This window comes from Melanerpes formicivorus, unplaced genomic scaffold (genome assembly GCF_026170545.1).
Source record: "Melanerpes formicivorus ecotype bairdi unplaced genomic scaffold, bMelFor1.0.p_v2 SCAF_34, whole genome shotgun sequence".
In the NCBI taxonomy this organism is placed as follows: domain Eukaryota; kingdom Metazoa; phylum Chordata; class Aves; order Piciformes; family Picidae; genus Melanerpes; species Melanerpes formicivorus.
The window spans coordinates 2,113,740-2,139,475 of record NW_027142386.1 but is presented as its reverse complement, the minus strand read 5'-3'; the positions used below and the strand labels follow the sequence as shown (position 1 = coordinate 2,139,475).

The 25,736-nt window shown below is 57.7% G+C and overlaps 1 protein-coding gene across 6 annotated transcripts in view; it reads left to right on the top strand.

Annotated features, from left to right (window-relative positions):
- Positions 1-25,367, top strand: part of LOC137450144 (excitatory amino acid transporter 4-like) — a 39,190-nt gene extending 13,823 nt beyond the window's left edge. The window contains exons 1-12 of one of the 6 annotated variants that reach the window (XM_068156377.1): positions 3,214-3,395; positions 9,645-9,905; positions 11,161-11,298; positions 12,056-12,260; positions 13,430-13,472; positions 14,118-14,458; positions 17,645-17,878; positions 18,853-19,047; positions 19,967-20,101; positions 21,874-21,977; positions 24,168-24,195; positions 25,049-25,367. In XM_068156377.1, the coding sequence (XP_068012478.1) occupies positions 3,275-3,395; positions 9,645-9,905; positions 11,161-11,298; positions 12,056-12,260; positions 13,430-13,472; positions 14,118-14,458; positions 17,645-17,878; positions 18,853-19,047; positions 19,967-20,101; positions 21,874-21,977; positions 24,168-24,172 (1,782 nt within the window). In that variant the 5' untranslated portion in view covers positions 3,214-3,274 and the 3' untranslated portion in view covers positions 24,173-24,195; positions 25,049-25,367. Of the gene's footprint in view, positions 1-3,212; positions 3,396-9,644; positions 9,906-11,160; positions 11,299-12,055; positions 12,261-13,429; positions 13,473-14,117; positions 14,459-17,644; positions 17,879-18,852; positions 19,048-19,966; positions 20,102-21,873; positions 22,267-24,167; positions 24,196-25,048 lie in introns of those variants that run through there. The other 5 variants (XM_068156376.1, XM_068156375.1, XM_068156378.1 and 2 more) reach the window with 5 other exon arrangements.
- Positions 25,368-25,736: the final 369 nt, after the last annotated feature.

Genomic DNA, 25,736 nt, shown 5'->3' with positions numbered 1-25,736 from the left:
CGGCAGAACTTCCCTGGAGACAGCAGAAGTGGGCTCCAAAGTGTGGATTGGCACCGGCTGTGCCTGGCATTCAGCGAGGAGCAAACCTGGAGCTGCCCTAGCAGAGGGCAGAGGGAGCCTGCAGCAGCCTTTGGTGGGGGCACACCTGGCTCTGGCCCTTTGCTAAAGTCACCCAGCAGCAAGGTTTGCCTGATGCCAGGCTGTGTGCCACTGGCAGCGATGGGACAGTGTCAGGCTGTGCCTGTGACAGTGCCAGGCTGTGTGCCAGTGGTGGGACAGTGCCAGGCTGTGCCCATGACCATGGTGGGGTAGTGCCAGGCTGTGTGCCAGTGGCGGTGGTGGGATGGTGCCAGGCTGTGTGCCTGTGGCAGTGCCAGGCAGTGGCAGGCTGTGTGCTTGTGGCAGTGGTGGGACAGTGCCAGGCTGTGCCTGTGGCAGTGGTGGGATGGTGCCAGGCTGCGTGCCCGTGGCAGTGGCATGGCAGTACCAGGCTGTGCCTGTGGCAGTGGTGGGATGGTGCCAGGCTGCGTGCCCGTGGCAGTGCCAGGCTGTGTGCCAATGGCAGTGGTATGGCAGTACCAGGCTGTGCCTGTGGCAGTGGTGGGATGGTGCCAGGCTGCGTGCCCGTGGCAGTGCCAGGCTGTGTGCCAGTGGCAGTGGTATGGCAGTACCAGGCTGTGCCTGTGGCAGTGGTGGGATGGTGCCAGGCTGTGTGCCCGTGGCAGTACCAGGCTGTGCCTGTGGCAGTGGTGGGACGGTGCCAGGCTGCGTGCACGTGGCAGTGCCAGGCAGTGCCAGGCTGCGTGCCCGCGGTGGGCTGGTACAGGCTGTACAAACCGCCGCCGCTCCGGGTCTGTGCTGATGCTCCTCCCCCAGTCCCTGGCGGCTGCGATCCCTCCCCGGGGCCATGTCTAATTTGGCTGCCTGCTGCCAGCCCCAGGGGCGCTCGGACTAATTGCATTAACCCCTGGTGTGCCCCGGGCAGGAGGGACGGCAGTGGAACTCCTCCTGGGTACTGCCAGCTGGGTCTGTCCCAGCGGAGACCCTGAACCCTCTGGAGAGCAGAGCAGGGCTGGGCAGGGCTGGGCAGGCAGGGCAGGGGTTTTGCCTCCTTGGGGCTGGTTCAGAGAGCACTGGCTGACACCTCCTGGGTGGCAGCACTCTGGAAGCCTTGGCAGGGGGCAGAGGGAGCAGGGCCTGGGCTGGCTGCTGCTGAGGGAGCAAAGTGTGGGGCAAGGAGGCAGAGCAGGTCTGCTCCTGACCCTTCTGCTCACTGTCTCCAACCCCACACTCCACGGCAGGAGTGCTCTGCAATGCCAGATCCTGCTAGTGCCTACCACCCTCCTTGTCCCAGAGGAGCACCTGGCAGTGGATCCACCTCTGCCCTGCCCCTGTCCTGCTGAGGCACCCTGGGGGCTCCTGGTCTGCCCAGCAGCCACCAGCAGCTCCTGACCACTTCCAGCAGGCAGCATTTGCTTCCTTGTCTTCTAGTGCAGGGCAGGAGGGCTGGGAGGTGAGTGGGGACCCAACCATGGTTACAGAGGGAGATCAGCTCCAGGGCACTGCCAGGGACAGGCTGTGCCAGTGTCAGCCCTGGAAAGCCAGGGACAGGGTGTGCCAGTGTCAGATTTGGTCTCACAGCACAGCAGCAGGAGGTGGAAGGATCACAGCATGGCTGAGGGCAGCTGGGACCTCTGGAGAGCATCCAATGCAACCCCACAGCTGCTTGCTCAGGGCTGTGTCCAGGCAGCTTTAGAATGTCTCCAAGGCTGGAGACCTCCTGTCCTCTCTGCTCCAGGGTCAGTCTGGCAGTTCTAATTCCTCTTCTTATGCTCAACAACTTCCTGTGCTTCAGTTTGTGTTCTCCACCTCTCATCTGGTCACTGGTAACAGGAGGCAGGGTCTGGCACTGCCTTCTCTGCAGCCTCCCTCCAGGTGCTCGCTGACAGCAGCCCTGAGCCTCGAGGCTGCGCAGTCCCAGCTCTCAGCCTCTCCTCACAGGCTCCACTCAGCACTTTGCAGTCCCTCCCTGGACTCTCTCTCTGTCAATGCCTCTCTTGCTCTGAGAAACCCACACCTGGACCTAGCAGTCCAGGCCTCAGCAGGGGGAGGATCATCTCCTGCAGCTTGCCGGCACAAAGGCAGCAGAGCTTTGGAGCCTGGCTCCGGGCCCTGAGCTCGGTGCTGTCTCCACCACCCTTCAGAGTCAGTGCAGTGTACAATGAAGAGTTCTCCTTCTGTGGCTGCTGCTTTCCACTGACTCCCAGAGCAGTTCAGCTCCCAGCTCAGCTGTGAGCAGAGAGCTCAGCACCCTGCACAGCCTCTGCTCGGCCCTCGCAGCAGAAATCTCTCCTCTGGCACACAACAGCCATCAGGTTCTGCTCATTCTGGCTTGGTCACCACAAGTGAGCAGAAGGAGCTCTTCCCTCCCCTCCCAGCACAGATCCATTGCTCCAGAAGCCTTCCACACAGGATCCACACCAAAAGAGGTCTGAAAACTCTGCTTGATCTGACACTCTCCAACAGGCACTTGGAAGAGCCCCAGCTCAGCTGGCTCACATTTCCTGTTTCCTGGCTCTTCAGAGCTCCTCCAGCACTCCTGCCCTCCTCCCCCCACGCTGGAAATCTTCTCCCTGGGTGGATGAGGAGGTAACCACACCAAGGTCTGCAAAGAGCAGGGTGAAAAAACCAGCACAGTGCCAGAGCCTTCCTTCCCCATTTCTCACTTTCACCATCTTCTGGCTGATGTCCCTAAACCAGCCAAAATTCCTCTGCTCCTGGGAAGCCTCTCTGCCAGGAACCAGGCTTCGGTTTTGCAACGCTGAGCTTGCTTGCAAAATATCCTCTGCTTCCTGATCCAGCCTTGGAGCCTCCAAAAGTGCTGCCTCAGGGCTTCTGGCAGAGGGGAGCCTGGAGAAGCTTCAGCAGCACAGCAAAGCCCCCTGCAGCCTCACAAGAGGAAACCTTCATCCTCACAAGAGGAAACCTTCATCCTCACCAGAGGGGAGCCCCAACCCATCCATCTGCAAGGGTCTGATGCCTTACTCAGCGGCCTGAGAGCCTCCAGCTGATGCAACAGGGAACATTTACACAATGTGAGGCCAGCAGTGCAGAGGGAATGTGGTGTGGAGGGGGCTGCTGGATTGCAAAACATGCAGATGGAGAAAGGGAGCAAGTCAGCAGGAGGGTGGGGACAGCAGAGCAGCAAGTTCCTTCTGGGCAGTAAGTTCTGCTCTGAGAGGGCTGCTGAGCATGTGGTGGAGCATGGGATCCAATGACTAACCCTGAGCCTTCCCCCAGCAAGAGAGAAAGCTGGGGTTGTTTGCACCCAAAAAAAGCCCCAAGCCAACCTTTTCCAGAGCATGTGGATGGGAGATCCCTGGAGAAAAGAGCAGGTGAGTGCCTTTGGCAGGGGAGAAGGGTTCTGCTCCCACCTCCCCTGTTGGTGCTGTGGCTCTGGCAGGGTCTGGAGGAGAGGTGACTCTGGGTGTCCACACTCCTGCTCCAGCACAGATCTCAGCTCAACACAGCCAGAGGGAGCTGCTGGTCTGTGTGTGCCAGCCTGGGGGGGGAGGTTTGAGCCATCAGTCACTGATGGAGTTGGGAGCTCTGGTGGCACAGCCAGGCAGCACCTAGCTTGGCCAGGTGTGCTGGAGGGGGGCAGGCTCTCTTCAGCAGAGGGTTTGGGAGTAAGAGAGAGAGAGGTTTGAAGCTCTCTGTGGTGGTTCTGCTTTTAGAAGTGAGGGCCTGGGTTGGTGTCTCTTTTGCTGTAGGAGCTGCCCCAAGTCCCTGCTGACTGGCAGCTGGCCAGCATTGTTCCAACCCAAAAGGGCTGTGAGGAGCTACAGAGCTGGGAGCCTAAGCTCCTCTCCTGTAAGAACTGGGGAGAAGACTTTGCTGGGTGCTGCTGTGAGGCATTTAGAGAGCAATGCAGCCACCAGGCACAGCCTGTGGGGGGTCCTGTCTAGGCAGTTCAGTTCAGGTCCCAGCCCAGGGGATGAAGGCAAGGTGGTGGATGGAGCTCTTCTGCCCCTCACAGCATCCTCCTGCAGCAGCTGTCCAGCAGTGAGAGGAGTGAGTTCCTGGTGTGCTGGGTGAAGCCCCAGCTGCAGGGCAGAGCTCCAAGGGCTGCAGTGGATGTGGCTACACCTGGCTGGGGAGCAGTCACTGCTGCTGCTCCTCAGGGCTCAGCCTGGGGCCAGGGCTGCTCAACAGCTCAGTCCCTGCTCCGGATGCAGCTGACTGCCACATTAGCAGCCTTGCTGGGAGGTGCTGTGGGCTCTCTTGAGAAAGAAGAGGCCTTGCAGAGAGGTTAGAGAGACTGGAGCATGACTGATGGCATCTAATGGAACCACTCCAAGTGCTGGGTTCTGCACCTGGGAAGAGTAGTACCAGGCACAAGTCTGAACTGGGAGAGGAGTGGCTAGAGAGCAGCTCTGCAGAATGGGATCTGGGGGTGCTGGGTGGCAGCAAGCTCAGAAGGAGCCAGCACTGTGCCCTGGCACCAATCACATCATGGTGGGGCATCAAACCCAGCACAAGCAGCTGGTCAGGAGAGGAGATTGTGCCTCTGGACTCAGTGTTGGTGTGGCCCCACTGTGCAGTGCTGGGCCCCAGCGTTCCACAAGGATCTGAAGGCTCTCAAATGCATCCAGAGGAGGGCAATGAAGCTGGGGACAGGGCTGGGAGGGTCCTGTGAGGAGCCACTGAGCACTCCTCCTTTGTCTCCTTTGGGGTAAAGGAAGCTAAGGGGTGACCTCACTACCCTCTCCTTCCTGAGGAGGGCAAGTGGAGAGGGTGGTCCTGATTTCTTCTCCTTGGGATCCTGTGATAGAACCCTTGGGAATGGCTCAAAGCAGTGCCAGGGGAGGGTTGGGCTGGACACAAGGAGGAATTCCTTTACTGAGAGGGTGGTCAGACCCTGGGACAGGCTTCCTGAAGAGGTGATCCCTGCCCCAAGCCTGGCAGGGCTTGAGAAGCATTTGGACCATGCCCTTGTGAGAAGCTTAGCTCAGTCAGCCCTGGACTGGTCATGCAGTTGGGCTCCATGGTCTGTGTAGGTCCCTTCCAACCCAAAGGGTCAGGTCTGTTCCCTCTGCTGGTGCAGAGAGTGACTGCTCACCCTCAGGGCAGCAAGCTGTGGGACTCAGGAGATCCTGCAGACAAAGGGAGAAAAGGTGGATCACAAAAGGGATCATTCAGTGAGTCTGTGACAGCAAAGGGTGAGATCTGAGAGGTGTCCTCTTCCCTGTAGGGCCAAGCAACTGGTGAGGAAGGAGGATGTGAGCTGTGTGAAAGTCCTGGCAGCTGAGCTTTTGGGTTTTTCCCCCATCCCTCTCTCTTGGAAGCCACAAAATAAACACCACAAATCCCTTCTGGGACACAGGGTGGGGGACTGGATCCAGACTTCCTTAACCTCCTGTGGAGCTCAGCAGACACAAACTCGAGGAGCAGAAGGAACTGGCATGTGGCAGCTTCTGTCCTGTGTGGCTGTGAAAAGCAGGAGAGGCAGTGCAGAGGAGGAGGGCAGGCAAGCTCTGCACCTCAGGGGTCTGTGTTGGCTCCATCAACAGATCAGAGCAGGGAGGCTGTGATCAGGCTGGAGCCAGCAGAGCAAACTCCCCAGCGTGCTGCTTGCTGCTGCAGAGCTCAGGGGAGCACTGCAAGGGTCCTGCAGCACAAGCCCAGAATCTTTATCACACCTGCACAGCAGGTCAGCCCCCACAGTGCTGTTGGGCAAGAGATGCTACTTGGAATCCCAGCTTACTTGCAATTCACACAGCTTAGCCTTGGGAGGGCTTAGAGTGGCTTGGCTGAGCCTCCTCAGGGCTCTCTGTACTGCTCTGGACCTCCTGAGGGCTTCTGAGCAAATGCATCTCCTAGCAGAATGGAGCCTTGCCCCCATCTGGCTGTTGGAAATGGCCTTGCAGTGCTGCATCATGACCCAGCTCCTCTCTGAGGTGATGGCTCCAGTTCATGACATCATCTGTAGATGTCATGAGGCTGCAGCCCCAGCTGTGGTGGTGGCTGTGGCCCATTTAGGAGCTACTTCAACTTCTAGAGCTACTTGGATGCAGCAGCTCTCGCTTGCAACACCCAGGGAAGGTCCATCAGCACCTGCTGAGCAGCTCAGGTGTCCTTGGGTCCCATCTGCTCCTGTATGATCTTTGGAAGCTCCTGGGAACAGGAATCATCCCCAGGCCTTGCCTTGCCAAGGCACAGTGGCAGCAGAGGTGGCAGCTGCACAGCCAGGCAGAGATCCCCCTGATGAGAGCTGTGGGATTGCTGCTGGCTTGTGGCATCCAGAGGGGATTTGTGTCTTTGGTTAGTGGGCAGTGGGGGAAGACAACTCTGAAACTGCTTTCAGAGTAATTCAAGCCAGACCCCACCCAGGGTTTGGGATAGAAATGCAGAAGCTTATTGGAAGATTCAGTGGAAGCTGCTGTCAGTAACTACAGGCTCCAGGGCACAGCAGAGCAAACACAGAGGGAACACACAACAGTCCATAGCCTGGGCTTGACACAGAGCCTCAGCAGGCCACAGCCTTCCCCAAAACCTCCTCCAAAACAGACCAGAGCCCCCAGCACTCCTTTCCTCCCCCCACCTGGAGTTTACCACAAACCACCTCCAAGAAGCCCCCAAGAGGTCCCTCAGCAAGAGACACCTCCAAGAAGCCCCCAAGAGGTCCCTCAGCAAGAGACACCTCCAAGAAGCCCCCAAGAGGTCCCTCAGCAAGAGACCCCTCCAAGAAGCCCCCAAGAGGTCCCTCAGCAAGAGACACCTCCAAGAAGCCCCCAAGAGGTCCCTCAGCAAGAGACACCTCCAAGAAGCCCCCAAGAGGTCCCTCAGCAAGAGACCCCTCCAAGAAGCCCCCAAGAGGTCCCTCAGCAAGACACCTCCAAGAAGCCCCCAAGAGGTCCCTCCATCCAGGAGCTGTGTCAGAAATGTTGTCTGCTGCCAGCTCCTGTCTGGGATGGATTGTGAACAGGAACTGCTTTTACTGCCAGCTGGCAAAAACTCATTCCTGCCCAAACTGAAACAGCTCCCAAGCAGCAGCCTGGGTGGCTGTGGAGACCTTCTGGATGCCCAGAACACCACAAGACACAGACTGCTCAGTGCAGGTTGGATGCTACAGAGTCTAAGTCTTCTCCAGAGACACCAGAGCAGTGCTGACAAGACCCTGGCAGCCCTTTGGAAGCCTTTCCCCGGGGTCTGCTCCTTCCAGAAGGGCAGAGGAGATTAGCTCTCAATAATATCTGGAGAAGAGGAGGCTGAGGGAGACCTCCTTGCTCTCTACAGCTCCCTGAGAGGAGGCTGCAGTGAGCTGGGGGTTGGGCTCTGCTCCCCAGTATCAGGTGATAGAAGGAGAGGAAATGGCCTGAAATTGTGCCAGGGGAGGGTTAGGTTGGAGAAGAGGAACAATTTCTTTGCTGCCAGAGTGGCCAGGGATTGGCACAGGCTGCCCAGGGAGGTGGTGGAGTCCCCATGCCTGGAGGTGTTCCAGAACCCTGTGGCCATGGCACTTGGGGACATGGTTTGATGGCCATGCAGGGGAGACCTCACTGCTCTCCACAGCTCCCTGAAGGGAGGTTGGAGCAAGGAGGAGGCAGCCTCTGCTCCTTGGTGGCAAGAGACAGGAGCAGAGGAAATGGTTCCAAACTGCACCAGGGGAGGCTCAGGCTGGATCTCAGGAAAGATTTCTGCCCTGGAAGGGCTCTCAGACATTGGCTCAGGCTGCCCAGGGCAGTGCTGGAGTTATCATCCCTGGGGGTGTTCAAGCACTGTGTGGCCCTGGTGCTTGGGGACATGGTTTGGTGCTGCCCCTGCAGGGCTGGGTGCGAGGTTGGGCTGGGTGAGACTGGAGGTCACAGAACCACAAAATGTTAGGGGTCTCTTCCAGCCAGAGATAGTCTGTGATTGATTGTGATCCTGTGTGATCGATTGTGATCTTGTGATCCTGTGTGATCAATTGTGTGTGATCCTGTGTGATTGATTGTGATCTTGTGATCCTGTGTGATCAATTGTGTGTGACCCTGTGTGATTGATTGTGATCCTGCGTGATTAGGTGTGATCCTGTGTGATTGATTGTGATCCTGTGTGATCAATTGTGTGTGATCCTGTGTGATTGTGTGTGATCCTGTGTGATTGGGTGTGATCCTGTGTGATTGGGTGTGATCTTGTGCGATTGATTGTGATCCTGGGTGATCAATTGTGTGTGATCCTGTGTGAGTGATCGTGTGAGACCCTGAGTGATCTGCTGGGCTGATGCTTGGACTCAATGCTCTTAGAAGGCTTTTCCTACCCAAACATCTCTGAAAGTCTCTTGAGGACTCAGGAAACCTCCTTAAAAGTGACAGTTGGGTGCTGGGCACTTAGTGCTGGCTGCTGGGTGCTAGGTGCTAGCTGCTGGCTGCCAGGCACTGGGTGCTGAGCACTGGGCACTGAGTGCAAGGTGCTAGGCAGCGAGTGCTGGCCACTGGCTGCTGGCTGCTAGCTGCTGGGCACTGGGTGCTGGGCACCGGGCACTGAGTGCAGGGTGCTAGGCAGTGAGTGCTGGCTACTGGCTGCTAGCTGCTGGCTGCTGGGCACTGGGCACTGGGTGCTGCATGCTGGGTGCTGGGCACTCGGTGCTGGGTACTAGCTGCTGGGTGCTGGGCACTGGGTGCATGGTGCTGGGTGCTAGCTGCTGGGCACTGGTTGCTGGGCACTGGGTGCAGGGTACTGGGTTCTGGGTGCTACCTGCTGGGTACTGGGTGCTGGGCACTGGGCACCAAGTGCAGGGTGCTGTGTGCTAGCTATTGGGTGCTGGGCACTGGACACTGGGTGCTGGGCACCAAGTGCTGGCTGCTGGGTGCTAGCTGCTGGGTGCTGGGCACTGGGTGCAGGGTTCTGGGTGCTAGCTGCTGGGCACTGGGTGCTGGGCACTGGGTGCAGGGTACTGGGTGCTAGCTGCTGGGCACTGGGCACTGGGTGCTGGGCTCTGGGTGCTGGGCACTGGGTGCAGGGTGCTGGGTGCTAGCTGCTGGGCACTGGGTGCTGGGCACTGGGTTCTGGGTGCTAGTTGCTGGGCACTGGGTGCAGGGTGCTGGGTGCTAGCTGCTGGGCTCTGGGTGCTGGGTGTTGGGTGCTAGCTGCTGGGCACTGGGTGCTGGGCACTGGGTTCTGGGTGCTAGCTGCTGGGCTCTGGGTGCTGGGCTCTGGGTGCAGGGTGCTGGGTGCTAGCCGCTGGGCACTGGGTTCTGGGTGCTAGCTGCTGGGCTCTGGGTGCTGGGCTCTAGGTGCAGGGTGCTGGGTGCTAGCTGCTGGGCACTGGGTGCTGGGCTCTAGGTGCAGGGTGCTGGGTGCTAGCTGCTGGGCACTGGGTGCTGGGCACTGGGTTCTGGGTGCTAGCTGCTGGGCTCTGGGTGCAGGGTGCTGGGTGCTAGCCGCTGGGCACTGGGTGCTGGGCACTGGGTTCTGGGTGCTAGCTGCTGGGCTCTGGGTGCTGGGCTCTAGGTGCAGGGTGCTGGGTGCTAGCTGCTGGGCACTGGGTGCTGGGCACTGGGTTCTGGGTGCTAGCTACTGGGCACTGGGCTCTGGGTGCTGGGCTCTGGGTGCTGGGTGCCACTGCTGAGCCTGTCCCCGCTGTGCCTCCCCCTGCCCAGCGCAGGCCGAGCGGAGCGGCGGGCAGCGAGCGGTGGCGCGGGCGACCATGGGGGAGCAGAGCCACGCCAACAGCCTCTTCCTCAACGAGGAGGCAGCCAAGCGGCTGGGCGCCGAGGGCAGGCTGCGGCGGCTGCGCCAGGCCCTGCAGAAGCGCGCGGCCCGCGCCAAGAAGAGGATGCACAGCATCACCGCCGCCAGCGCCAGGACCTTCCTGCGCCGCAACGCCTTCGTCCTGCTCACCATCCTGGCCGTCCTGCTGGGTACGCAGCTGGGGACAGGGCTGGGGGCAACCAGGGGCACGTCACCCACCCGGGGACAGCAGCAGAGAGCAGCTGGAGTTGTGCCAGGGGAGGCTTGGGTTGGAGACTGAGTCCCTGGGTGAGGCACTTGGTGCCGTGGTCTGGTTGATTAGTTAGGGCTGGGTGGTCAGTTGGACTTGGTGATCTTGGAGGGCTCTTCCAGCCTGGCCGATTCTGTGATTTAGGGGAGACCTCCTTGCTCTCCAGAGCTGCCTGAAAGGAGGTTGGAGTGAGACTGGGGTTGGTCACTTCTCCCAAGTAATTAAGGACAGGACAAGAGGAAATGGCCTCAGGCTGCACCAGGGGAGGGTTAGGTTGGAGAGGAGGAATAAATTCTTTGCTGCCAGAGGGGTCAGGGATTGGCACAGGCTGCCCAGGGAGGTGGTGGAGTCCCCATGCCTGGAGGTGTTCCAGAACCCTGTGGCCATGGCAGCTGGGGCCATGGTTTGGTGGCCACGGTGGGGTTGGGTTGGACTGGCTGATCTCAGAGGCCTTTTCCAACCCAAACCATTCTGTGATTCTCTGATCACTGGGCACCATTTCAGATGGGGGGGAAGGGGAATTTGGGGGCAGCACAGACCTTGCAGAGGGGTCTGTGACAGGCCTTGGTGATTCTTTCTGGGTGCAGCTTAGGAAGAGGCTAGAACAGGAGGGGTTTGGTGATCCAGCTCCACCAATCCTCAGAAGAAGTCATCCAGGTTAGTTCAAAGGCTGCTTCTGAGTGCAGGCACAAGGGCTCTGCAGACCCATTCACAGCTTTAGCCTGGCAGGCCCAGGATGAGGAACTGATGCAGAGGGCTCTGATGCAATGCAAACTAACCCCAGCTTGTCCCTGGCTTTTGATCCAGTCTGTAGGGCTCTGACTCCCTGGCTGAGCTCAGCTCCACCAGGTGAGAGCACAAAGGCTCTGAACCCTGCAGCCACCCCAAGGCTAGGTTGGGAGATCAAACTCTGGTCACAGCATTTTTGTGCTTGCTGGGAAGAGGCCACAGAGGAAGAGCAGGGAGAGCACCAAGGACACTGTGCATGGAAGTATGTCAGAGGAGAGAGAGCCTGCAGGGGAAACTGCATCATAGCCTTGGGAAAAGAGAAAGAGCATTTGCTGCTTTGGGGAGAGAAGGGGATGAAGGGAGCTGAGGAAGAGACAAACCACACTGAGGGACAGGCCCTGGGTCAGCCTGCCCCATTTCCATCTTCCTCCCTTGCTGCTCTGCAGGGATCATCCTGGCATTCTCCCTCCGGCCCTACCAGCTGACCTACCGCCAGATCAAATACTTCTCCTTCCCAGGGGAGCTGCTGATGAGGATGCTCCAGATGTTGGTTCTTCCTCTCATTGTCTCCAGCTTGATCACAGGTGAGATCTGCTTCCTGCTGCTCTTGGCCAAGCCAACCACTGGCAAGGCCAGATGGCAGCTCTTTCAGGAGACCCCCTTGTGCCCCATGCTTGGATTAGCTCAGCTAAGAGTCAGTGTGATTGGCACCCACAGTCCTGCTGCCTCAGCAGTGGGGCAGGGGGCAGCAGGCCTGGTGCCTTCCCAGGATACTGGGGAGGACTCTGTGTGGTGTTTCCAGTGCCCAGCTCTTGAGCACTGACAAAAGTTTTATCCTGCACAACCTTAAATGCCTGCAAGTGTGCTTCAGGTGTGCTCCAGCCTAGAGAAGGTTAATTCATGTCAGCCCAAAAGAGCTGGAGTTGATCACCAGCTGCAGAGCTTGCTTCATCCAGCTGCTCAGGGAAGACACCAACCAGGACAGGTTTCAGACAGAGGAAGGGACTGCAAGGCACTCCTCCTGCTGACACATCCTACCAGCGGGGACTTAATGGCCCCGTGTCCTGGGAGGGGATTACTTCCCTTATGAGAGCTTTGGGAGGAAATAGATTTGTTCCTCAGTGCATCCTAAGCCCCCCCAGTGCTATGCTTCCTTGGCACCACAAGCCACATTCCCCCCTAGCAACATCACCCAGGAGCTCCAAAGTCTGCCCTTTGCATGCTGGGCTTGCTAGAGACCCCAGCTCCTCAGCCAGCTCCTGCATGTGCCCTGCACAGCTTCAGCTTCCCCTTTCCCTCCCAACTGACCTTCTCCCCCTGTCTCTCTGTGTGACTGCCCAGGAATGGCCTCACTGGATGGCAGAGCCTCAGGGAAGATGGGGGTGAGGGCTGTCATCTACTACACAGTGACCACAATCATAGCAGTCTTCATTGGCATCCTCATGGTGATCATCATCCACCCAGGGAAAGGGTCGAAGGATAACCTTCACCGAGAGGGCAGGATTGAGCAGGTGCAGACCACAGATGCCTTCATGGACTTGGTGAGGTAGGTGAACAAGTTTGGCTCAGGTTGAGACCCCTGAGATCAAGTTCCTCCATGGAATGTCCTTTTGGAGTGCCACAGCCCCAGGCAGACACTCAGGGGATGAGGTTTATGGGGGAGCCTTGTAGCCAGGTGGGGGTTGGTCTCTTCTCCCAGGGACCCAGCACCAGAACAAGAGGACACAGTCTCATCATCACTGGAGGTAGAATAGAGTAGAGTAGAGTAGAGTAGAGTAGAGTAGAGTAGAGTAGAGTAGAGTAGAGTAGAATAGAATAGAATAGAATAGAATAGAATAGAATAGAATAGAATAGAATAGAATAGAATAGAATAGACCAGGTTGGAAGAGACCTTTGAGATCATCGTGTCCAACCTATCACCCAACACCATCTGATCAACTAAACTATAGTTTCATAGTTTCATAGTTTCATTCAGGGTTGGAAGGGACCACAAGGATCATCCAGTTCCAACCCCCCTGCCATGGCCAGGGACACCCCACACTAGATCAGGCTGGACAGAGCCTCATCCAGCCTGCTCTTAAACACCCCCAGGGACGGGGCCTCGACCACCTCCCTGGACAACGCATTCCAGGGTCTCACCACTCTCATGGTGAAGAACTTCCTCCTCACATCTAGCCTGAATCTCCCCACCTCCAGCTTCATTCCATTCCCCCTAGTCCTAGCACTACCTGAGATCCTGAGAAGTCCTTCCATGCACCAAGTGCCCCATCCAGTCTCCTCCTAAACACCTCCAGTGATGGTGACTCCACCACCTCCCTGGGCAGCACATCCCAATGGGCAATCACTCTCTCTGTGAAGAATTTCTTCCTAACATCCAGCCTAAACCTCCCCTGGTGCAGCTTGAGGCTGTGTCCTCTTGTTCTGGTGCTGGGTGCCTGGGAGAAGAGACCAACCCCCACCTGGCTCCAACCTGCCTTCAGGGAGTTGTAGAGAGCAAGAAGGTCTCCCCTGAGCCTCTTCTTCTCCAGGCTAAGCAACCCCAGCTCCCTCAGCCTCACTTCACAGGGCTGTGCTCCAAACCCCTCACCAACTTTGTTTGGTGTTTGGGAAGAGATGGGGATGAGGCACTTGTGGCATGGGTTAGTTGATTAGATGGTGTTGGGCTCTTGCCTGCCAAACAGGACAATAACTCTTTCCTTGTTTTATCCACTGCAGGAATATGTTCCCACCCAACCTGGTAGAAGCCTGCTTCAAACAGGTATGGAATCCCCCCTGGCCTGCCACCTCCCTTTGCTCCCTGTGCCCTAGGTGTGGTCCAGCTGCCCTGAGGGGTGCAGCAGCAATTGCCTTCCATGGCCTTCACCCCCTCAGGTCTGACTGCTGCAGGAGGCACTGCAGTCATTAGCCTTTAGTGCAGCATCCCTGGGGCAAGCTTTTCAAGCTGGCTGAGGATGAGGCCTGCAACCTCCATCCCAGAGGCAGGAAGAGTTTGTATGAGCCCAGGTGGCAGGCTTGGGCTGGCAGAGGCAGGGCAGCAGATCCTCCATGGGTTTGTCCCTTTGGTAGTGCCAGTGCCCTTGGAAGCAGCACTAAGGGCCATCAGAAGAGCCAGCAAATCCCAGTCCTAGGTCTGTGAGATGCTCCAATGGCCTCATGGCCTGCAGGCCTGGAGACTTTGGGATGAAAGCACTGCGCTGGGGCAGCTTGAGAAGAAGCAGGGCGAGTCCCCCACGCAGGGGGATTCATCCCTCCTGCGGTGCCAGGGCCCTTGGAAGCAGCACAAAGGGCTGCCAGGAGGGCAGGACCTTGCAGTGCTCTCTTCAGGAGGGGATGCCAGAGCCTAGCCTGTGCTGAGCCCCTGAGGAGCCCCCGGGGTGCAGCTGGCCAACCTCTGTCGTTTCAGTACAAGACGCAGTACAGCACCAGGGTGTTCAGCAGGACCGTCCTGCGCAGCGGCAATGTCACAGCAGCTGCGACAAGCACCCAGGTCCCGGCGCCAGAGAACTTCACCGGCGTCCTGGAGAACGTCACTCAGGCCCTGGAGACCCTCTCCGAGGTGCTGACCTTTGAAGAAGTGATTCCCATCCCGGGCTCAGCCAGTGGGGTGAACGCGCTGGGGCTGGTAGTGTTCTCCATGTGCTTCGGCTTGATGATCGGCAGCATGAAGCAGAAGGGACGGCCCCTGCGGGAGTTCTTTAACTGCCTCAACGAAGCCATCATGAGGCTGGTGGCCATTATCATCTGGTGAGGAGCACGGCCGGTTGGAGCAGCAGGGCTGCAGCTGCAGTTCCCGCTGGCCTGAGGAGCAGTGGGGGCGGCTCTGAGGGCGCCGTGCCCAGGGAAAGCAGCCGGGCGCAGCGCTCCTGCGTCTCCAGCAGGCTGGAGGGAAAAGCCTGGAGGGGATGTCTCTTCACATTTCATTTCCTGTGTTTTGTTTCTGCCTCAGAAATGTCAGGGACACCAGGACTTGCTCTCCTTGAGGCTGCTGGGAACATCCTTGGAAGACCAGAGAGCTGGAGTGGAAGATCTCTTAGCCTTACCAGCAGGGGTAGGGTGTGAGGCTTTCCCACCCAAAGCTTTCCTTCCAGCTGTGTTCCAGGAGTCTGACTTAGCCAGGAGTCACAATGACCTGGTGCCACCTTCCTGCCACGCAGGGTGGTGGCACCTGAACACCTCAGCTCTGAGAGCTGAGCTGGCTTCACAAGGTCAGCTCCAAGGAGATGCTAACTCCTCAGCAGCTTGTGGCTTTCTGTGCAAGGCCACCTCTGCTCCATGGTCCAGATAAGCCTTCTCTAGAAGGCAGCATTTTGCTATCTTAAGCTCTTCACCCATCCAAGGCTCAAGGTCCAAGTAGCAGTCTGTGGTAGGTACCACAAGACAGGAGAGCAGCAGGGCTGGCAGAAGATGCAGAGGTGTCTGCCAGGGAGGGGATCTGTGACCCTCTCCCACTTTAGATCACTCCAGCTTGCCCTCCCTGAACCAGGCAGCCTTGGACCTCAGAGCAGCACCTTGAGCCCAGGAACAGCCTTACACAGAAACACACAAAGGGGAAGAATAGCCCTGAGCTCATGGCAGAGCACTGGGGAGCCCCAGCCCCTCTGGCATCTTTTCCTCCATGGATGGGTCAGACCCTGGGGCCTTGCTTTCCTAAGGAGAGAGCAGACTTGCCTGAGGGCTCAAAAGGGAGAGCATGAGTGCAGTGCAGCAAGCAGAGACAATTCCAAGGTGCCTTCAGCACCCCCTCCTTCACCCCTCTGACAGTGACTGAAGGCAGGGTGCTGGTGTGCAGCACAGGGCTTACAGCCAGGGAGCTGCTGTGCAGTGTCTGGAGGGACCTCCTGAGTTACCAAACCCTGCTGCTGCCAAAGGCAGGACTGTCAGCTGCAGCCCAGTGCTCCTTCCTGAGCCCACAGTCTGCAGAGCATCTCCCAGGAGCTTGTCCTGCCTGGGGGGATGTGGTCACTGCTGCAGCCATGGTCACTGCTGCTGCCATGGTCACTGCTGCAGCCAAGGTCACTGCTGCAGCCAAGGTCCCTAGGTGCAGCCATGGTCACTGCTGCAGCCAAGGTCCCTAGGTGCAGCCATGGTCACTGCTGCAGCCAAGGTCACTGCTGCAGCCATGGTCACTGCTGCAGCCATGGTCACTGCTGTAGCTAAGGTCCCTAGGTGCAGCCAAGGTCCCTAGGTACAGCCATGGTCACTGCTGCAGCTAAGGTCCCTAGGTGCAGCCAAGGTCCCTAGGTGCAGCCATGGGCACTGCTGCAGCCAAGGTCCCTAGGTGCAGCCATGGGCACTGCTGCAGCCAAGGTCCCTAGGTGCAGCCAAGGGCAGTGCTGCAGCCAAGGTCCCTAGGTGCAGCCAAGGTCCCTAGGTGCAGCCAAGGTCCCTAGGTGCAGCCATGGTCCCTAGGTGCAGCCAAGGGCAGTGCTGCAGCCAAGGGTGTCTTCTAAGAGGAGGGTCAGAGGAAATGAAATATTTGTGAACTCCTCTCCTGAAACTTTTCCAAGCCTCCCAGGCTAAGTTGGAGTTTGGCATGTGGAGGTCTGAGCCTTGTGCATGAACTGCATGTGAGCAAGAGTCACAGAATCAGAGAGTTGTTTGGGTTGGAAAAGCTCTCTGAGATCATCCAGCCCAACCCCAACCCAACCCCACCAGGGCCACCAAACTATGGCCCCAGGTGCCATGGCCACAGGCTTCTGGGACACCTCCAGGCATGGGGACTCCACCACCTCCCTGGGCAGCCTGTGCCAAGCCCTGACCACTCTGGCAGCAAAGACATTTTTTCCTCATCTCCAACTTAGTTTTTCCTCCTCTCCAACCTCACCCTCCCCTGGCACAACTTCAGGCCATTTCCTCTCCTTCCATCTCCTGATCCTAGGTGATAGAAGAAGAGGAAATGGCCTGAAGTGTGCTGCTGAGACCCAGCCCTGAGCAGTGTGGCCATGGAGCTGGGATTTCCTTTGCTCCAGTCATTTTCCATGCTTAGTTTAATGCCCACAATGTTCCCCAGGTCTGTGTCCTGGCTTCCTGTGGAGCCCCACTGCTGCTCATCAGATCTGTGGTTGTGGAGGGGGCACAAAGCCCTCAGGAGGGGGAAGGGCAGCAGAGTAGCTCACAATGGGCTCCCATGCAAGCCATGGCTTCTTTCTGAGGTGTTGGTGAGCCCAGCCCTTGCTACCCCAGCTGTGGATCCTCTGGATGTTCCCATTCCCTACATGGGAATGTCCCAGGGCATCAAGGCTGAAATCCCACAGGACACTACTGCCCTCACTCCTCAGCTCCCTGTCCCTCCTCGACTTCCCTGTGCCTCTCAGCAAAAAGAACAAACCACTTTCAGCCCCTCTGTTAGGAAAGGAAGAGACCCTGAGGACTCCTCTGCATAACCTGCCCATCAGCTCTGCAGGGAGTGTTGTGGAGCTGTGCAGGCAAGCTGGAGGAGGAAGCCTCCAGCAGTGTCCATGCTGTGCACACAGCAATGTGATCACAGAGTCACAGAAACATTCAGGTTGGAGAAGACCCCCAGGATCACCAAGTCCAACCACTGGCCTGACCCTGCTCTACAAGGGTCACCCCTAAACCATAGCCCCAAGCACCACATCCAAGGGTTGGTGACTCCACCACCCCCCTCTTGGGCAGCTCATTCCAATCCCTGAGCACTCTTGCTGGGAAAAAAGGTTCCCTAATGTCCAGTCCAACCCTTGGGGTCCCTTGCAGTGCCACAGGAGATGGTGTTTGACCATGTGCTGAACAAGTCCCAGCTCTCCCCAGGTTTCCAGAGGGAAAACCACAGCAGTCTCCTCCCAGGCTTCGGCTCAGTGAGCACTTGTGGCGTGCTGGCTTCCTGGGCACTGGCCTGGGCAGGCTGCAGCAGCGCTGGAGGGAAGCTGTGGGTGGCCACTCCTGAGCACTGCCCTTGTGTTGGTGCCACAGGTATGCTCCAGTGGGGATCATGTTCCTAATTGCTGGCAAGATCCTGGAGATGGATGACCTGGCAGTGATGGGAGGCCAGCTGGGGATGTACACCCTGACCGTCATCGTGGGGCTGCTCATCCACGCCCTCTGCGTCCTGCCCCTGCTCTACTTCATCGTCACCCACAGGAACCCCTGGGTCTTCATTGCTGGCCTGCTGCAGGCCCTCATCACTGCCCTGGGCACCTCCTCAAGGTATGAGGGCTACACAGGGGCAGGGTTGGGGATGGTGTTCTGGGGCTGGTGTGGGTGTTCTGGGGCTGCTGTGGATGCTCTGGGGCTGCTGTGGATGCTCTGGGGCTGCTGTGGGTGCTCTGGAGCTGCTGCTCAGCACCCCCCTGCCCTCAGGGCAGCACTGGGGGCTCTCCACTCCTAGCATCAGCAGGGTTCTTGCAGTGGCCTAGCCAGGCTCATTTGAGAGTGGGAAGGTTCCCACTGCCCTGCTCAGGAGTCCTAACAAGAGCCACCTCTAACCATCCTGGCACATATCCCTCCTCATGGAGGGAACTCTGCTTGCAGCACTGAATGCTGAGCTCAGGGCAGATCCTCAGTGCATTACTGCAGAGGCACTCACCTCTCACAGCCCTACCCACATGGCTGCACCTTTCTCCTCCCCAGGCAGCTGCACTAAGCTCCCCAGGGGCCTGGGCACAGACATGCAGACCCCCATGGCTCACACAGCCACAGCAAGGGACAGCTTCACCACCTGCTGTGTCTCTCTCTGCATTCAGTTCCTCTCCCACATGCTCTCACACTGAAGCACACAACACTGCTCCTGCTCACCTCCTTCAGAACAGCTCTCTGCTGTTACTCCAACCCTCCTCACACATGGCTCACTCTTGCCTCATGCACTGGGGGTGGTGAGAAAGTGCTCAAGTGTTTTAAACAGCTGGGAAAGGAGTTTGGTCTTGAGGCTCTGTCCTGTGCCCCCCGAATCCTCCAGCATCACCCCCCCCCAGGGTTACCCTGCCCCAGCCCCCTGAGCAAAGCCTGCTGCACCTCACCTGAGGAAGCCTTGCTTAGACTGTTCTTTCTCCTAGCAGCTTCTGGCCCCTGGCTCACATGGCAGGGTGAAAAAGCAGGTGGGTAAGGTCATCAACCGGGCAGAGGCTTAGTCCCTCTCCCCAGGCTGGCATATCCCCAGGCCTTGCTGTTTCAATCCCTTGCAGCTCTGCCACGCTGCCCATCACCTTCAAGTGCCTGGAGGAGAACAATGGTGTGGACAGGAGGATCACCAGGTTCGTGCTGCCCGTGGGAGCCACCATCAACATGGATGGCACTGCCCTGTACGAGGCCCTGGCAGCCATCTTCATCGCACAGGTCAACAACTACGAGCTGGACTTCGGGCAGATCATCACCATCAGGTGACCTCCCAAAGGGCCTGGGGGCTAGGGCAAGGGCCTCAGAGTTGTTGATTTGCCTGAGCTGGGGTCAGGCTCCTCCTCTGCTCAGGAGAGCAAAAGGCATGGGAAAGAAGGGTGTGCTGCCCCTGCAGGCGTGGGAGCAGGTGGGGCTTGGGCACCAGGGCTTTGAGGCTCCACTTGTGCCCTTCTGGCATTTCCTGGTCCTGCCCATCCTTAGCTGGAGCTGCAGTGTGCCCCAGCACTGCGCTCCTCCAGTGTCCTGGGTGGGAGTCTGCCTGCTGTGCTGGTGTCCCATGTGTCACTGTCCTGCACGGTGGCCAGGGCACAAAGGGTGCCAAGAGGTTCTGGAGGTGAAGAAGGATCTGGAGGTGCTGGAAGGTGTCCAGAGAAGGGTCATGAGGATGAGCAGAGGGCTGGAGCTGCTCTGCTGTGGAGACAGACTGAGAGACTTGGGGTTGTTCAGTCTGGAGAAGAGAAGGCTCTAAGGAGACCTCATTGTGGCCTTCCAGGATCTGCAGGGGGCTCCAAGAAAGCTGGGGAGGGAGTTTTGAGGGTGTCAGGGAGTGATAGGACTGGGGGGGGATGGAGCACAACTAGAAGTGGGGAGATTCAGATTGGATGTTAGGAAGTTCTTCCCCAGGAGGGTGGTGAGAGCCTGGCACAGGCTGCCCAGGGAGGTGGTGGAAGCCTCAGCCCCGGAGGTGTTTGCAGCCAGGCTGGATGTGGCTGTGAGCAACCTGCCGTGGTGTGAGGTGTCCCTGCCCATGGCAGGGGGGTTGGAACTGGCTGAGCCTTGAGGTCCCTTCCAACCCTGACAATTCTATGATTTTATGAGTCTGAGCTGCTTCCTGACCTTTGAGCTAACTCCATCCCTTCCCTCCTTGCCTTGCTGGTGGCTCTGCCTTGCTGTCCCCTGCAGCATCACCGCCACGGCCGCCAGCATCGGAGCCGCAGGCATCCCCCAGGCAGGACTGGTGACCATGATGATAGTGCTGACATCTGTGGGGCTGCCCACTGAGGACATCACACTCATCATTGCTGTGGACTGGTTCCTGTAAGTTCTGGTGTGCTCTCCCTGCCAGCCCTTGGAGACTTTATGCTCCCAATGTCTCTGCTAAGAACACTCTCAGTAACCCGGATCAAGAGGCTGTGTGCATGAGGCCTTAGCACCGTAGCCCTCTCTGCCCATGCTGGAGGCTTCACCGTGTGCCTCAGTGACCAAGGCATCAGAGGTCACTTGCAGTTCAGCCAGCTCACCCAGCAGAATGTCCTGAGGTTGCTTTGTCTTAAAAGGGGCCCAGAAACCATCCCCAGAGTGTGGGGAGGGGCTGTGCCAGTAGCACAGCAGTGATGGTTCTGCACTGCTGGAACGTGGGACAGGCAGGAGTGTGGAGATGAGGGCAGCTGGGCAGCTGGGCAGGTCCATTTCAGCTTGCTGCCCCTTTTAACCCTTGGCACAAGTGATGTCCCAGGAGAGCTCTCAGGAACTAGGCTGCAGAACACATTTGTGCACAGCCTTCAGCCCCTCAGGATTCTCAGCCACACAAAATCCCACCTCAGGGATCCACTCTCAGTGTTCCTCTCTATCTCGTGCTGCTGGTTTGTAGCCAAAGCAGCCAAAGCCCTCTCCCAGCCATGGCTGAGCAGTTGGAAACAAGAGTTGTCCAACACCTCCACTTCTACTTTGACCTCTGCATAAGACTTGGCTGGGAACAGCCTTGACTCCCCAAACCCAGGTTTCCTTACCCAGAAAGGTTGAGTTCAGTCAGGTCCCAGAAGCCTTCCCTGCTGTTGCCACTGAAGCTATGCTGGGGGCTGGGCTGGGGACAGCCTCAGCTCTTCCATACAGGTGTGGCTGTGGAGAACATCTCTGGGAATGCAGCAGAGCAGGCATGGATGTGAGGGCTGTGCTCAGGGCTGGCTGTGCAGGAAGCTCTCTGGGAGTCCTGTTCCTGGCCATGCTGAGTGACAACTGTCAGAGTGACTTGAAAAGGGGAAAAGTTTCACTGAAGATATTTCTTGGAAGAGTGCCCATGCCCCGAGCTGTGACTGAGCAACTGACTTCATATACACAAGGGAGGGGATTCTGCCCCTCTGCTGTGCTCTGCTCAGAGCCCCCTGCACTGCTGGGGCAGCTCTGGAGGCTTCAGCACAGACAGGGACCTGTTGGAGCAGGGCCAGAAGAGGCCACAGCAGTGCTGGCAGGGCTGGAAGCCCTCTGCTGGGAGGCCAGGCTGAGAGAGTTGGGCTTGGGCAGCCTGGAGAGGAGAAGGCTCCAGGGAGACCTTCTGGTGGCCTTGCAGAGCTTCAAGGGCTGAGCAGAAAGCTGGGGACAGACTTTGGAGCAGGGCCTGTTGGGACAGGACAAGGGGGGATGGTTTGGAGCTGAAAGAAGGAGCTTGAGAGTGGAGAGAAGGGAGAAATGTTTGACCCTGAGGGTGGTGAGAGCCTGTCCCAGGCTGCCCAGAGAGGTTGGAGCTGCCCCATCCCTGGCACCATTGCAGGTCAGGTTGTTTGGGGCTCTGAGCAAACTGCTCTAGCTGCAGATGTCCCTGCTGGCTGCAGGGGGCTGGATTGGATGAGCTTTAGAGATCCCATCCCACCCAAACCACTCCATGACTGGCACAGGCTGCCCAGGCAGGTGGTGGAAGCCTCACACCTGGAGGTTTTCACGGCCAGGCTGGATGTGGCTGTGAGCAACCTGCTGTGGTGTGAGGTGTCCCTGCCCGTGGCAGGGGGGTTGGAAGGGGCTGATCCTGGAGGTCCCTTGCAGCCCTGGCAGTTCTGTGGCTCCTTGAGTCCGTGACTCCTCTCTCTGGCTCTCAGGGACCGCCTGCGGACCACCACCAACGTGCTGGGGGACTCGCTGGGGGCTGGCATCGTGGAGCACCTCTCCCGGCGGGAGCTGGACGCGCAGGACTGCGAGCTCGGTAATTCGGGGATAGAGGAGACAGAGCAGCTGTGCCACCAGCCTGGCCTGCAGAACCACAACCACAGGCACCCCAGGAGCGAGACAGCTCTGTGACCTGGGCAGCAGGCAGCAGATTCCTGCTGTAAAAAACCAGAGACTTGAAGCAGAGGACAGAGTCCCCTGTGGAGGGCAGGCAAAGATCCCCTCCCCGGGTGCACACTTTTTGCTCCCCTCTGCCACATGTGGTCTTCCCTCAACCTGTTCCTCCCCACAGCTCTTTCTGACTGCCATTAAAAAGGAGAACATTAAACTGCAAAGCAAGTTTGGTTCCACAAAAGCCTGAGCTAATCCTTCTTGTGGGGTCTAAGAATTAGACCTGAGAGAAAGAGACTCAGAGAATGAGCTGGACCAGGAGCTCCTTCACTTCTGAGCTAAAGTGTGAGCACAGCTGAGTGGCAAAGTGGGTCAGGGACAGCACTGCCTGTGGACTGGCACCAAAATGCTGCCACACAAGGACTCTGTCCTGAAGGATAAAGCTGTGAAGCCTTCACTTGGTCAGTAAAGCTTTCAGTGCTGCCGTTGAGAGCCCTCTGGAGAGCACAGCACTCCAGCTCAGCTCTTCGCTGGCAGCAGTGTGTGGTGGCACACACATTGTCCTCCTTGCTCACAGTCCTGGTGCCTGCACACATACATGGATGATGCTTCCTGGGAGCTTCTCACTGCTCCCACAAGCCTGCTGGCTGCTGATCCTGGGGTCACCCAGCTCCTGAAGGAGTGTGGGACCATGCAGCAGGGACAGGGCTCCCTGTGGGGCCAGGTAGCACAACCAGGGCTCAATCAGCTTCTCAGTAGTGAAAGCTGCTGAAGGCTTGTGAAGTCAGCAAACAATTAAAGCATTTATGATGTCCTTTATCCAGCCTCTGAGGCAGCTCTCCCCTCTACCAAGCAGTTAACTTCATTTCTCTTTAGCAAGCTGATCTCCTCTTGGTGAAACCAGAAGGGGAAATGCAAAGTGTGAGAGCAGTTTCCCTCCCTGGGTGGTACCTCCATGGCAGCAGGGACCCCCTGCCACCCTGGGCTTGCTGTTTTGCTGCTCATCAGGAGACTCCTATGGAAACTGCTCCTTGGCTCATCTCTGGCTGTTGGCAGGCAGGAGTGCCTCCCCTCTGGTCACACTACTCCAGGATGTGCTTTCACATTACTCTGTCTTTCCACAGTTCCTTGGCTTTTACAGGCAGTACCAAATCACTTCTCAGCACTTGCACAGCTTTGCCAGACCCCAGACTTACAAACCCAGGGTGAATTCCTCAGTTCCTATCAAATGGAGCTCAGCTTCTGTTCGACTCACTTGGACATAAGGCCATGTGGCATCAGCATCTCAGAGGCTCAACCATGAAGCAGGGATCTGCTCCCTCCATGCTCTTTCCCTCTTCCTTGGCACAGCCAGGAACAGAACTCACATCTTTCACACCACTGAATAGGACCAGCAGGGCTCTCTCCATCATATCCAGGGCCCAGAACAGATGAATGCCTGGACACCACCAGGGAGGTGTAAAGGATCCACAGTGGGTGGTCTGCTAGAGAGCAGCTGCCCTGCTTTAGCCACAGCTAAGCTCAGAAGGCAGCAAGCAGCCTCCTGGTGCACAGCCAAACTATCTCAACTGGGCAGCTTCTACTTGAGCTCTGCTCATTATTCCAAATCCAGGACAGCCCCTCAAACCCCTCTGCCCTGGCTTTCCACACTCATCCTTTTCATCCAGATACCCAGAGGAAAAGAGAGCTCAATGGCATTACCTGGAATCAGCTTTGCTGCCCAGGCTCAGCTCCCTAGCACCAACAAAGCTTCTTGAGGCATCCAAAGCCAGAGCCTGAGACTCTTTCCAGCCCTTCAGCAACTGCAGGATTATAGATTGGTGCTGCCATGCTTCACATCCTGTGGGCAGAGAGTTCTGTGGGCTGGATGATTGCTCAGAATCCAAGGCAAATGGCCAGAGGCATCTCCCTCACATCAGAGTGGGCAGTGGAGAGGGTAACCAGAAGTGCAGTGCAGCTCCACTCAGCCCTAGCTGCAGGAGGCAGGTTGCTTACCCTGGCAAGAGATCTGTGCTGGGAGGGGACAAGGGAGCAGGACAGCAAATTATTGTCCTCCTCTCTGCATTTTTGAACCTTGCCTGACCAGCATTGTAATGTCTGCTCTTCTCCTTTCTAGATTAAACAGACCCTGTTTGCCCTCACAGGTAATAACCATTCACCTTCCTCTCCTGTGGGCTTTTTGCCTCTCTCTTCCACATCTTTCTTAAAGCAGAATAAACAACAACAACAAAAATTGCCCCCAGGACCCAGCTAAAGATCCATTAGTGCTGAGCACTGAGGAAAGAACATTCCACATGCATTAATGGAATGTGCTGCCCAGGGAGGTGGTGGAGTCCCCATCCCTGGAGGTGTTCAGGAGGGGATTGGATGTGGCACTTGGTGCCATGGTTTAGTCATAAGGTCTGTGGTGCCAGGTTGGACTTGGTGATCTTTGAGGTCTCTTCCAACCTTGGTGATACTGTGAGACTGTGATACTATTAAGATGCAGCTCCTGGACTCCAGTTCCTGTTGTTCCAGAGCCTGCCTCACATCAGCTGCTCAGGCTGCCTGCCCATGGTGCATCCAAGCAGCAGCCCAGATCTGTTCAGCTGCTCTTCAGTCTTGGTGGGGTTAGACTCCTGCTCTGATGAGGAGGCTGCATCCATAGCCTGGATCTTAAGCAAAGAGCTGTAAGGTACACTGCATCAGCTTGTATCCAGGGGGGGCTGAGGCAGCCCCAGCTGACCCGAGTCCAAACCTTCCTGAAGAACAGACCTGCTCCTGGCCCCCAGCAGAGTGCTTTGCACTCCCACAGCAGCATGATGGCCTTGGCTCACTGCTGTGGGTACCTCCTCCATGGGGTAGGTCACATGTAAGACATGGGAACTCTACCCCTAGCTGGTAGCCATCCCCAGCCTGGCTGTGTGCAGTTGGTTGCTGCTCCCTCAGCACACACAGCCACTGATTTTTGTCCATATTGACCTGCATCTTCTTTGTCTTTTTCCCTTTTCTTTTCAGACTATTTGTCCAACTTCTCCAGAAAGCATTGAGTTGTGACCCTGGAGAGGCTTCCTGTGCGTGAGGGGCAAAGCCAAGGACGGAGTGGCAGGAGGGATTCTTGGACTGGACTCCAGCTCAGCTGGGAACGACTCTGGAAGTCCTACGGCTTGGGTTCTACAGAGTGGGACTTGATGACCATGAGGTCCCTCTGGCTTCCTAATATATGCACGTGCTTCCTGGTGTAGAGATACTGCAAAGGCTCCTTCCAGCCCCAGCCCCTGTAAAACCACCTGGAAGGATCCCGATGATACTTCAATAAAACTCAGCAGGAGTCTAACCTGTTTGCAGTGGCTGTTAGCAGACCCAGCACAGAAGGGGCTCTCCGTCCCGCACCTCCCCAACGGGAGCACAGGCATCCCCAGCCAGCACACACTGCGAGCCTTGCCGCTTGCGATGTCCTGCGTTCGACACAGATGAAAGGCGAGCTCGGGGCTCCTTTTCAAGCTCCTTTTCAAGCGCTGCAATGCAGCCCCCCCGCGGGGAAGCTCAGGATGCAGCTGGCAGCGTTCAGCTCGGGGGCTTTGCCCCTGGTGTTAACCAGCTCATGACTGGCATTCTCTGCCTGGCTGCAGCACCCAAACAGCAAGGGGTGGTCAGGAGCTTCCATGTATCCACACACACCTCTCTGTGTGCCTGGAAGGCTGCA